The sequence below is a fragment of the Neoarius graeffei genome, chromosome 1 (genome assembly GCF_027579695.1).
Source record: "Neoarius graeffei isolate fNeoGra1 chromosome 1, fNeoGra1.pri, whole genome shotgun sequence".
Lineage (NCBI taxonomy): Eukaryota > Metazoa > Chordata > Actinopteri > Siluriformes > Ariidae > Neoarius > Neoarius graeffei.
The window spans coordinates 50,255,828-50,269,226 of NC_083569.1; the positions used below are offsets into that span (position 1 = coordinate 50,255,828).

Here is a 13,399-nt window from a genome sequence, read left to right on the forward strand (position 1 = left end):
GTTTTGCCGTGTTTTAAAATCGGTGCGTTAGCCTAGCAATGGCTACATGAGCTGTGCAGCTAACCGCTTCCTGCAGTTAGCCAGGTACTCTGCGCTACAAAACTAAAAAGCATGCAGCATGCTCTGTTAAACTGAGTTTAGTCTGGAAATTGACTAACTTATGAGCTTATGTTTGACTATTGCTCCGCAATGCATGTCTTCTGTTGGATAAGCGCTATGTTGCTGTAGTTGCTGCTTCTATCCTCTTTGGTTATGGAGTGCGTGTTCAAGCCTAGGGTATTATACGTTCGTAAACTACCACTCCGAACACTCTCACTCTCTGTTCTCTGTGTCACGTTGAGTTTACGAAAGGAGTCCGAGGGAGAACGGGGTTTTGTCTTAGCAGCGTGGCTACAGGCGCTGATAGCAGCGAGTATGTGTGCGCGCAGCTTGGTCAAGCCCCTCCCCCCATGGCCCGCCCCCACCCTCTACCCTTCCCTGCCTCCTGCTTCTCATTAGCAAAACGACGCACTGGGAAAAGCGCTGAAATGGGGCTTTCTCCCAGGAGGCTATATTTACGTGCCGAGGGTTCATTTCGAGAAAGGCTGCAGATATAACATCCGGAAGCCTCCACGAGCCCGTTTAAAGCATCAACAAACCACCATGCCATGGGACCTTTAAAAGCATTAGGGTATAGCTCGTGACAAGAAAGTATGAAAGGATACAAGTGCACAGCAAGCAAGATACACAACAAAAACACACGTATTAACAAACAAACAGTCATTGCTCACATTCTGTATGCAGCTCAAATTCTTATTTATCTTATTCAAGATGTTAAAAAGTCACTAGAACATTGCATTATTTGTCAACTCAAAATAGTACTGTAATTCCCTAGGTCTGAAAAATGATGCAACTCATGATAAGAGACTTGTGGCATCCCAAATAATATAACTGAATTATTATGCCAGTATTGTGTTTAATATAAGCAGTGGTATAAATAAAACCATTCATTATTACCATCACATGGATACACTAACCTGGCATCAGCTTCACTATAGTACTCTCTGGCCACGATATCTTCAAACAGCTCCCCTCCTGTGACTCTGAAAGGTATTAGAATGAACGTGTGAATTCCATAATAGCTGCCAGTACCATATTGGCACTCATTCATCTTCAGTAGCAAAGTTATCCAGATAATATTTCGCAGTGTATCCAGAGCCCATCCTGGGAATGTTGTGTGTGAGGCAGAAATACACCCTGGATAGGACACAGGTTCATCACAGGGCACCATTCGCACACGTTCACACTCTCAAAGCACAAAATCCGTCTACTAGCATGTTTTTGGGAGGTGGGACACCCACATGGACATGGTGGAGAACAACCGCATCTTCACACAGAAACAAACTGGGGACCCTGGAGCTGTGAGGTGCCAATGCTACCTGCTGTGCCAACATTGGTTTCATCCCTTTCGTTTTGTGATGGTAGGCCAGAGGTGCTTAAAAGATAAAATGAACGTTTCTATCATCTCGCAATATTTCAGAACAATTCCCTCTTGCTTGGTCTTGGTTAACTATGGACCCTTTTCACGTGACGTCACGACAAACGCGGCCGCCATTTTGGACATGTACTACCAGTAGTTTACCACAGCCAGCATTGAGGAACAGCAGCAAAGAAAGTGTTTATTTTCAGCAAGACTTCCATCATGCCACTATATTGTTGTGCACCTGGATGTAGTAACCATCAACAAACAAGGCAAGGGTTATCATTTTATCGGATCCCGGTAGATGCTGACCGATGGAGAAGATGGATAGCGACATACCAACGCTTGTGTAGTGACCACTTTGTTGGAGGTAAGACGAATAAAATTAGCCAGAAAAGGCATTACATTGCTGTTAACATTCCATTCTAGTTTACTGTAATTATGATCTGGCAGCTATTTACACCGGATCCAGTGTAAATAGCTGCCAGAGCCAACGTCCGAGGTTCCGGAGCGCGCTCGCTCGCGGCCGGCCGGAGCCAGCGCGCGCGCGCTCCGGAACCTCGGACGTTGGCTCCGGTAGCTATTTACACTGGATCCGGTGTAAATAGCTGCCAGATCATAATTACAGTAAACTAGTAAATACAGTTTTCTGCATCTCGCTCCTTTTTCTTTTATGTTTGTCGCCTTCCTCGCATTCAAACCGATTTGAGCTGAAGTCCACTACATGTCCAAAATGGCGGTCGCGTTTACGAAGGTCACATGACTGAAAAGGGTCTATAGCTGACGGACCTAAAGTTTAACACGTACATTTCTCCTCACCCTGCAGCCATCTTCACGACATTTTGTGGTAAAAAGCAAATTATAAACCCTGATTCTGTACTTAATTCATCCAAACACTACTGATTGGCAATTGGACCAGATACATTAATTGCAAAATGTATACACTGATTAGTATTTTAATGCATTTTGTTATGCTTTTTTAATAAAAAAATGACACCTTATCCCTACAGACATTATATGAAACTCAATAATAATTCTACTCATTTTGTTGTCCAATACTGGTAACCTAAAGTCAACAAGATGACAAGGTCATCACTATCCTCTGCCACGAGCATCTTATGAAGACCTCAACACTTACACCCTTATAAGCCCATAGCTTTAATATTGACTTATTATATCGTAAGTGTTGGGACACCTTCATAAAAGGCTACCCAGCTTTTTTCAGTAGTATGAGCACGCAAAGTTTCATTGATGTACAGCAGCTTATGTAGTTTCTGAGAAAATTTGTCCAGCTTGAGTCCATTTGTACAAAGTCCAATAACTAAAATCAAGGGCCATAACTCTGAAAATAATAATTTCTCGTAAATGATTTTTGAACTCAACTTAGATCATGAATAGTAATATGAGCACGCAAAGTTTCATTGATGTAGTTTCTGAGAAAACTTGTCCAGATTGAAACGGACAGAAGGACGGAAGGACAGACTCCATTCCTATATCCCCTTGTGCACTTCATGGCAGGGGATAATTATGGGGAAGAGGTGCGGGTTGTGGCGGCTGACTGGAAGAGGTGGAGGAGCTTTATGGAGGCCCTATGTGTCATGAGGCACGAGGGGGAAAGGTAACAGGGAAAGTCAATTATGAAAACAGCCAGATATCGCTAACAAATTACAGGTTCCCCTTTATTGTATACAGTTTATATACAGATTAAACCGTATCAAAACCTCATTTTGTGGTTCAGGGAAAATAAGAGCCCCGAATAATACTCTAGCACAGACCTGGGCATTTTACGGCCCGCGGGCCACATCCGGCCCTTTGGTTCATTCTGACCGGCCCGCGTAAGGTTAATTAGAAATTACAAAATAAACGTATTTTCTAATTTGACCTCATGCATGGACTGAATGTGCATTGCTTTTATTTTGAAGTTGTGTTCAACAAAAACGCAATGCGCACGACATGAACATGACATGAAATCCCACGAAACCTAATCCCGCGATAACTACTTCCGTAATTTGTCCAGACCAACCACAAACTTGTACGTCATCCTTCAAACGGTCCAGCCAATCACATAGTGTGACGTCACCAGCAGGCGCCGGAGCCCGAGCCGATCTGTAGATCTGATCCCTACACCGAATCGACTGATCATCTGTCAGCTGTGCTTCGCATCTCCACCTCAGACATTCAACCTGACTCTGATGCACTCGTTAAAGACCAACAGAGACGAGATTTCTCTCACTGAACAAATAAAAAACTGAAAAACACTAAATGAGGTGATTAGACTACAAATGTGGGCATCATTATTATAATATGATGTATCTTGCTTGATATTTGGAGTAGAAAGACAATATTGTGATGTCTTTATTGTGTTTTGGGGTGAATGTGACTGAAAAAAAAAAGGTACAAACGTTCACATTTTGTTAACCATTGTTTTGGGAAATTTGATTGAATAAATGACATTTTCTTGTAAGGCAACCTCGTTTTTTCCATACTCTTACCAGTCTTAGCAGCTTGTAAAAACAGTGTTATTTATTGCTTTATATAAAGAAATACAATTAATATTACGCAGAATTTAGTTCAGCCTTTTGGTCCGGCCCTCCACAAAATTTTCTGTTTCTCATGTGGCCCCATGGAAAAAATAATTGCCCACCCCTGCTCTAGCGTGATGCCAGGACAAACAGCAGACCTGCGTAGCACACTTGTAAAGAAAGTATGAAAGGATATAAGAGTAAATCACTATTCATACTGTGGTGCATAAATAGTTAGTGTATACAGTGCTCTCCACAATTATTGGCACCCCTTGTAAAGATTAGTAAAAAGGTTTGGGGGAAAAAAAAAAATCCACCTTCCAGCAGGATAATGATCCAAAGCATATGTCCGAATCCAAATCAACACAAAAATAGTCAGTTGACCAAAGAATCAAACTTCTGCCATGGCCATCTCAGTCCCCTGACCCGAACTCTGTTGAAAACCTGTGGGCTGAGCTGAAGAGGAGAGTGCACAAGAGAGGGCCTAGGACCCTGGATGATCTGGAGAGATTGTATGAAAAGGAATGGTCTCACATCGCCTCCTGTGTATCTCCAACTTTATAAAAACGTTATTGGAGAAGACTCAGCGCTGTTTTACTGGTAAACGGAGGTTGTACAAAGTATTAAAAGCAGGGGTGCCAATAATAGTATCATGTGTTTTTGTTGAAAATGATCATTTCTTGATGAGGGATTTGTTTTTCTCTGAATAAATTTATTATAATTAAAGGTTGGATTTGGGCGGCGCGGTGGTGTAGTGGTTAGCGCTGTCGCCTCACAGCAAGAAGGTCCGGGTTCGAGCCCAGTGGCCGGCGAGGGCCTTTCTGTGTGGAGTTTGCATGTTCTCCCCGTGTCCGCGTGGGATTCCTCCGGGTGCTCCGGTTTCCCCCACAGTCCAAAGACATGCAGGTTAGGTTAACTGGTGACTCTAAATTGACCGTAGGTGTGAATGGTTGTCTGTGTCTATGTGTCAGCCCTGTGATGACCTGGCAACTTGTCCAGGGTGTACCCCGCCTTTCACCCATAGTCAGCTGGGATAGGCTCCAGCTTGCCTGCGACCCTGTAGAACAGGATAAATCGGCTACAGATAATGAGATGAGATGAAGGTTGGATTTTTCTCTTTTTTTTTTTTCTTTACAAGTCAAGTCAAAGTCCCTCTCACGCCAGAATCTGGTCTTCTCTATATAGCCAGGGTTACAGTGGGGGGCTAGTCCTCTGGTAACCGCGAGGGTTTGACTTCCCCACTCGCATCTATATTGCACTGTGCCTTGCCAGACGGCAGTAGGTACCGTTTTTATGATGGTCTTTGGTATGACCCGACCATGAGTAGAACTCGCGATCTCCTGGTCGAGAGGCGGACACGCTAACCACTAGGCCAACTTGCGGTCAATCTTTACAAGGGGTGCTAATAATTGTGGAGAGCAATGTAAATAGGGGTGCATGTACAGTATATATTTTGACCTGGGTAGTCTTTTCTATACTGAAAGTTTTGTTTTTTTTCATACAGGAGCTGCATCTCTGTGTGCTTGTGCTTCTTAACAACACAATTATAAATCTAAAAGTTTAATAATGTAATACTTTATGCAAAGTATATTAGTTGCACTATTATATGAGCTATTCAGGCGAGTGAAAACATGCACCACGCTGAATGAGACATGGATAAAAAAAAAAAAAAAAAAAGAGGTTTTATATGCTTAACTGAATGTACTGTATGTACTCAAACTAAGAAACAGAGCTGAAAACAGCCTAACAGGCTAAATCACTTTTTTTTTTTTTAATAAAGTGAATGAAAGGCACAGACAAAGACAGACTGAGTGAAAGAGAAAGATTGGTGGAAACAAACGCTCTTATGGAGGGAATATCAATATACAGATTTAGAAAAGGGCAAAACATTTTGTGGCATTTGGTGGACTGTCGCACTGTAAAGCAAGTCAATTAACTCCTTGTCAGTACGCAAATCCTGGTCAATGCGATCTTTTTCTTTCTCTCTGTGCACAATCAGACATTTGTTTAGCAGTACCAATAAGCATTAGAGAGAAAAAAAAACAGCTTTACATAACGTAGAATGAAAAAAAGGCTGTCGGTATTCTATAGATATACTCAAACTATTAAACCTCAATTCACCAAGTTAACACTTTAGAGCCACATCTGTTCTTACATTTCATGCTTTAAAGGTCCCATGGCATGAAATTTTCACTTTCTGAGGTTTTTTAACGTTAAAATGAGTTCCTCTGACCTTCTTAAGTCACCCCAGTGGCTAGAAATTTCATAATGTGTAAACCAAACTATGCCCAACATTTGAGAATGGCGCGTCAAAATGGCACGTTGATAAACTCTTCCCTTTACTACGTCAGCAAGGGAGATGATCCCCACGCCCCCCCTCTGGATTCCCACCCACTGTATGGATTACCCGCCCAGTTGTAGTGAGGAGACCATAGAGGACACAACAACATGGCGTCACCTAAGCGAGCGAAACATGGAAGTTGCGCTGTACATGGATGTGACAACACAGAAAGGAGTCTGTTTTTACTGCCGATGGGAGAGCCCCTGAAGACGCAGTGGCTTAATTTTATTTACTTCAATAATACGCTGTCGAGTCTACCTAAGACGGTGTATGTTTGTCGGAAGCATTTTCCTGAGGAATGTTTCCACAACTTGGGACAGTACAGGGCAGGTTTTGCACATCAACTGTCACTGAAGCCTGGATCCGTACCAAGCATCCCTGCCGCATCAGCCACAAACACCGAACAAGTAAGTGTATAACTGTTAAGTCGTTTTGCCGTGTTTTAAGATCGGTGCCATGTTAGCCTTGCAATGGCTACATTAGCTGTGCAGCTAACCGCTTCCTGCAGTTAGCCAGGTACTCTGCGCTACAAAACCAAAAAGCATGCAGCATGCTCTGTTAAACTGAGTTTAGTCTGGAAATTGACTGTAACTTATGAGCTTATGTTTTGCCGTGTTTTAAAATCGGTGCCACGTTAGCCTTGCAATGGCTACATTAGCTGTGCAGCTAACCGCTTCCTGCAGTTAGCCAGGTACTCTGCGCTACAAAACCAAAAAGCATGCAGCATGCTCTGTTATAATAGCCAATCAAAACAGTTTTTACAAAGACACCCACATTCTTTTTTTTTAAGTCACTCGTTCATTTTATTTGTTTGTTTGTTCAGTAAACACCCAAACATTTGTTGAATTTATTTTATTTCCTCGCGTCGCACCTTAATGACGTCAGCGCGCGGTATTTTTCCCTTCGCGGTTTGTTCCTTCTCTCGCCATAGTAAGACACCCACATCCGCTTGTTCTGACCCACTGGAGGTAGCGTCACAGTGCGGTTAGCCAATCAGAGGTAACACGTTTACATGTCATGAATATTAATGATAAGACCCGCCCCCACCCTCTACCCTTCCCCGCCTCCTGCTTCTCATTAGCAAAACGACGCACTGGGAAAAGCGCTGAAATGGGGCTTTCTCCCAGGAGGCTACATCTACGTGCCGAGGGTTCATTTCGAGAAAGGCTGCGGATATAACATCCGGAAACCTCCACGAGCCCGTTTAAAGCATCAACAAACCACCATGCCATGGGACCTTTAAAGTACATCATTCCTACTTTTAAAGGTCACCGCATGCATCAGGAAAAGAAAAACACATTAAATGTGCATTAGATATGCATTACAGAGGCTGTATTAATGCAGAAAATACTGTCCAAAGGCAACATCCTAAAGACAAAAGATTTAGAACCTTAGTATCTTGAGTCTGATGATACATTCAAATGAAGACGTGTGTTCAACATGTTCGAGTCGATTTCATGAGCTGAAAACAGGGCAGATACAGCGCGATGGTTTAATGGTTAGTCACAGTGCATGATCAGACACTTAGCTTATCGTTGGCTTTTTCATCGTATCGATTACAATACACTTCTGGGCTTTTTTTTCTTCTTTTTTTCGGCTCAGCGTGTCACCTTTCCTCTCAGCCATGTGATAAACACTGATATAACAGATTTTAGAGAAAAATACTGATACTTTAAAATATCTTTCTAAAATCCTATGGGTAGTACCTCAATGGGCTGCGACAGCTTGCGACAAATTGCGAACGTCATTCGCGAGAGAGTTTCAAAAGTGTCTTGAAACATTCGCGGGGCTTCTCAATTTCCTCGCATGAGTCGCGAAGTGTCGCTCCTTCGTCGCTGAAATTTTGAACATGTTCAAAAAATTTGTGCGACAAAATTTCTCTCAAAATAGCCGCAAATGCGTCGCTGGTGTCGCAAAGCCGTCGCGAACCCCTCTCAAGTCAGTTTCCGCGAGGCTTCCTCTACTTCCCTGCCTGCCGAGGGAAAGCCGGGCTGCGACAGCCTGCAACTAGTTGGAGACACAACAATTGCGGTAAAATATGCGAATATCAATTCAGTGTGATTCCAAGTGAAAATTGTCACTAATTCGCATATTTTATCGCAATTGTTGTGTCTCCAACTAGTCGCAGGCCGTCGCAGCCCAGTGAGATGCTGGCTTATTCAGAATAGACTAGTTTCACATCCCTTACAAAAAAGAAGTTTATTCAAGTGTGCTTCTAGTATACTTCTTTTAAACTAAAAATAGGAGAGTATGCTTTCAGTTTACTTTTTATTTACTTATCAGAGATCTCATCTCATTATCTGTAGCCGCTTTATCCTGTTCTACAGGGTCGCAGGCAAGCTGGAGCCTATCCCAGCTGACTACGGGCGAAAGGCGGGGTACACCCTAGACAAGTCGCCAGGTCATCACAGGGCTGACACATAGACACAGACAACCATTCACACTCACATTCACACCTACGGTCAATTTAGAGTCACCAGTTAACCTAACCTGCATGTCTTTGGACTGTGGGGGAAACCGGAGCACCCGGAGGAAACCCACGTGGACACGGGGAGAACATGCAAACTCCGCACAGAAAGGCCCTCGCCGGCCACGGGGCTCGAACCTGGACCTTCTTGCTGTGAGGCAACAGCGCTAACCACTACACCACCGTGCCACCCGTGGGATAATTAAATTTTATTTATTTATTTTTCTTTAGAACTTGGATGTGGGCGGCACGGTGGTGTACTGGTTAGCGCTGTCGCCTCACAGCAAGAAGGTCCGGGTTCGAGCCCCGTGGCCGGCGAGGGCCTTTCTGTGTGGAGTTTGCATGTTCTCCCCGTGTCCGCGTGGGTTTCCTCCGGGTGCTCCGGTTTCCCCCACAGTCCAAAGACATGCAGGTTAGGTTAACTGGTGACTCTAAATTGACCGTAGGTGTGAATGTGAGTGTGAATGGTTGTCTGTGTCTATGTGTCAGCCCTGTGATGACCTGGCGACTTGTCCAGGGTGTACCCCGCCTTTCTCCCGTAGTCAGCTGGGATAGGCTCCAGCTTGCCTGCGACCCTGTAGAACAGGATAAAGCGGCTACAGATAATGAGATGAGATGAGGAAAGTACTTTGTACATTGATTTGTGAATCTTTACATACAGGCCTGTCTGATCATAAAAGTAAAGATTTTGTTTCTATCTAGTTATTTATTTTTGGTTTCAAAAGGTGTGCACTTTTCTTTTACCTTTTTTGACAAGGAAGGACTTTAGTTCTCAGTTGAAGACGCTATGTTTACATTTTTACAAGCATATGCACAAGTTTTGCTTTACCACTTTTTACAAATAAGGACTTGATCTTGGAGACACCATTATGTTTACATTTTTACATGCAAATGTGCACGTTTTCCTTTCATTTTCTCCAGTAAGGAAGGACTTGATTTCATAGGTCTTTGTTTTTGAAACGTTTGAAAATATATCAAACTTGTTTTCAACATTCTGTCTTGTGATTTTGTAAATGCATCACACTCTTGGGTACATACAGTATGAGTAAACTTTAAGAATACTTTAAGGAGTATATTTCCAGTATATAAATAGTAAGCTACAAGTAATATGCCAAGCAAACTTAAAGTATAACAAGTAAACTAGTGAAATAACCAATGTTTATAACAGTATACTTAAAGTATACAATAATAAACTAAAAATAGGGACTCGAAGTACCGTATATAACCAGTACAATGGCAGTATATCGATAAGTGTACGGTACTTGTGGTATACTTTAAGCATATGAGATGGATATACTGTACCAAGTACATTGATAGTATATAGATGAGTGTACTTGTTGTATACTTTAAAGTGTACTTTTGCAAACTTAAACTGAACTTTAAAGTATGCTTTTATAAATTGAAATGTTCCAATTTAGTCCGAAAAAGTATTAAATTTGTATACTTTCTAGTACACTAAAAGTACATGATCTGTAGTATACTTGCTATACTTATACTGAAGCATACTTAATAAAATGAACTTTAAGTATACTACTTTTTGCTAAGGGAGGTCTGACCTCAACTCTCCCCTCTGGAAGCCCGAGGTTGGGAGAGCAGGGGAATCTATCAAACAGCGTGCCTCTCACTTTGTACAGTGCTAATCCAATTAGTAAAATCAGAGAAGAAACACGCAAAATATAAAAAAGGTATGCAGCTATGTCATCTCCTTATGAGTATAACATTATGCATGGAATAAAAGAGGCTAGAATAACACTTCTGTTTGTCAGCCTACGTTGCTAGCGATGCTATTGCACATAGGCCGACGATATCCTGTTTTCTGTCCAACTAGCTTACATACTATTGGACACAATTTCACACACTTTCATCATCATAAAGTGTGTAGCCTGCAGCAAAATGACTAATGCCTAACCTTTTTGTTTATCTATTTTTATATTTAGATAGTTTTAAATATGTCACAAGTTTGTAATTTGTGCTGTACCAAATTTCAAAACTGCCGAATAACAACTACAGTTAGCACAGAATGGCGCTCTCTTTTTTTGGGGGTGGGTGGGGGTGGGTGGGATGGGAATAGGCACTGAATGGGGGGATTGCTCAGGGTACCATACAAGCTAGAACTACCACTGCCTGTACCTTTGCACATTCATGCAGTTATCCAATCGTCCAAAAATCTGGCAGCAGCACAATGCATAAAATCAGACAACTACAGGTCAAGAATTTCAGTAAAGGTTCATATCAAACATCAGAATGGGGAAAAATGTGACCCTAACTTAAACCATGTGAATTTAACCATGCCATGATTGTTGGTGCCAAATGGGCTGGATTGAGCATTTTAGAAATTGCTGATCTCCTGGGATTTTCACATCCGACAGTCTCTAGTGTTTACACAGAATAATGTGAAAAACAAAGAACACCCAGCGAGTGGCAGTTCTGCAAGTGGAAATGCCTTGTTGATAACAGAAGGTCATGGCCAGACTGGTTTGAGCTGATGGGAATACAACAGCGACTCAAATAACCGCTCTTTACAACTGTGGCAGGCAGAAAAGCATCTCAAAATGCACAATACACCAAACCTTGAGGTAGACGGGCTACAGCAGCAGAAGACCACATCAGGTTACTGTCAGTCAAATACGAGAATCTTAAGCTACAGTGAGCACAGGTTCACCTAACTGGACAGCTGAAGAGTGGAAAAATATTTTACTTGATGTTTTTAAGTGGTTAATTAATACAGTGATGCTATGAAACCATGATATTTTTAGACGAGTGAAAATTTCAAACTGGAACAGTTTGAGTTGAACTTAAAGGTTCTGACTGCCAAGTTGAATTCTGGGCAAAAATGTTCCATTTCTACTGCTACTAAAATTTTGAGAGGTTTCATGTTGATTTGAAGTTGATTTGAGTTGAAATTGAGGAGGAGGAAATGTTTTGCCGAGATAAAATGTGTCCCGCATTTTACGATTCCGGAGATTGCCGAAGCAAATGAGCAACAATATCACGTGACCATCGTGGAGCGTGTTTGATCTACTTTTAACCAAAATAAGTCGGCATGGGCCAACACGGCGGACTCCGCTCTCCTACTAGCTAAAAGCCAGCGGAAAAGAAAATAAAAATATGAAAGGGAATCAGCTAGAAAGCGCGCCAGAAAAGCGACGGAAACCAAAAGGTTGTCCACAAGAATTTTCGTGAAGGGACAGATTGACCTCTGGAATCGACTGAAGGACAAAACAGGTGCGAAATCTGATGAAGAATGTGCAGCGCTTGTCTTAGATTGGTGAGTCTGAGTATGGAGTTATACACCTAATGTTTTGATCTTACAGAGAAAGAAGCGATAACACAAAAGCAGTAACAGAGAAAAAGATACATTTGTGAATGTCAACCACAAATGACATCCCTGTGACTCAAAACTTTCCGAGGTCGATGCAGAGTCACGACGTTTTCCGTGTGTCATCTTGCACTACGTTCACACTGCAGGCTGAAGTGACTCAAATCCGATTTTTTCGCCCATATGTGACCTGTATCCGATCTTTTATTGACAATATGAACGACACAGATCCGATTTTTTCAAATCCGACCCAGGCCGTTTGGATATGTGGTCCTAATTCCGATTCCTATCCGCTCTTTTCATATGCGACTTCAGTCTGAACCGCCAGGTCGCATTCATCCGACTTACACGTCATCAACAAGCCACAAACGTCACTATTCTGCGCTGAAGTAGGCGGCGGGTCTCTCAAAAAAAGTTACAACAACATGGCTTTGATGTTCCTTTGAACGGAGGTTGCAGTCACTACCCCGCAGAACGCCTGAGCCAAAACCCTTGCCCTCTTCCTTCTCAACCTCCTCCTTAACATCAGGCTATTGTGCATGTTCTGGCTCCGTCGCAACAAAAACTGCATCATCGCCAGGTACTCCATGCTGGCTACTGTCATACACAGGAAACTTTAGGTTACTTCTGTAAACACTGGCCATGCTCACTGCGTGTGACGTCGTCGTATCCTGCAATGCGCATGCGGAACACTTTTAGGTCGCTTTTCGTTCATACTGAGGATCACATACAAGTCGCATATATTTGTTAATGTGAACGACCTCACAAAAAAATCGGATTTCACAAAAAAAATCGGAATTGAGCATTAAGCCTTGCAGTGTGAACGTAGTGTTGGTGTGACGCAGTTCCATAATCATGCTAATTAGTTCAAGCGCCTAGTGTTCGACTGTTTCCGTGTTTACCTCAAGAGGTAGGAAAACGGTCCCAAAACAGAGGAAAGCGACCCTCAGCATATCAAAATGATCACTTCTTGTCCGCATGATATTGTTCTCGCGGAGCATAGGAAAATACCACGCGCAATTAAAAAAAAAAAAAGTTAAATTTCAGATGACTTTGCAATCAGTGTCTTTAACTAAAGAAATCTGGAAGTGTTGCACTGGTATCAACCAGTTTCAAGTGAATGGATGTCAAAAAGGGATTTGATTAGCTGCATAGCTATCGCTTGTTACATCCCTGGTGGAGAAACACACACACACACATCCAATTAGTGTGGGTTCATCCAGACTGCTGACTGTGCTCATTAGCAGGCTGCCAGACCCTTAATTCTGGTTAAATTTGGTAAGAGGAGGAG

At 42.4% G+C, this 13,399-nt stretch overlaps 1 protein-coding gene across 5 annotated transcripts in view; it reads right to left on the reverse strand.

Annotated features, from left to right (window-relative positions):
- camk2d1 (calcium/calmodulin-dependent protein kinase (CaM kinase) II delta 1) overlaps positions 1-13,399 on the reverse strand; it is a 215,152-nt gene that overhangs the window by 59,757 nt on the left and 141,996 nt on the right. For all 5 annotated transcript variants that reach the window (XM_060933431.1, XM_060933421.1, XM_060933411.1 and 2 more), the window contains exon 5: positions 1,017-1,082. In XM_060933431.1, coding sequence (XP_060789414.1) covers positions 1,017-1,082 — 66 coding nt within the window. The remainder of the gene's footprint in view (positions 1-1,016; positions 1,083-13,399) is intronic.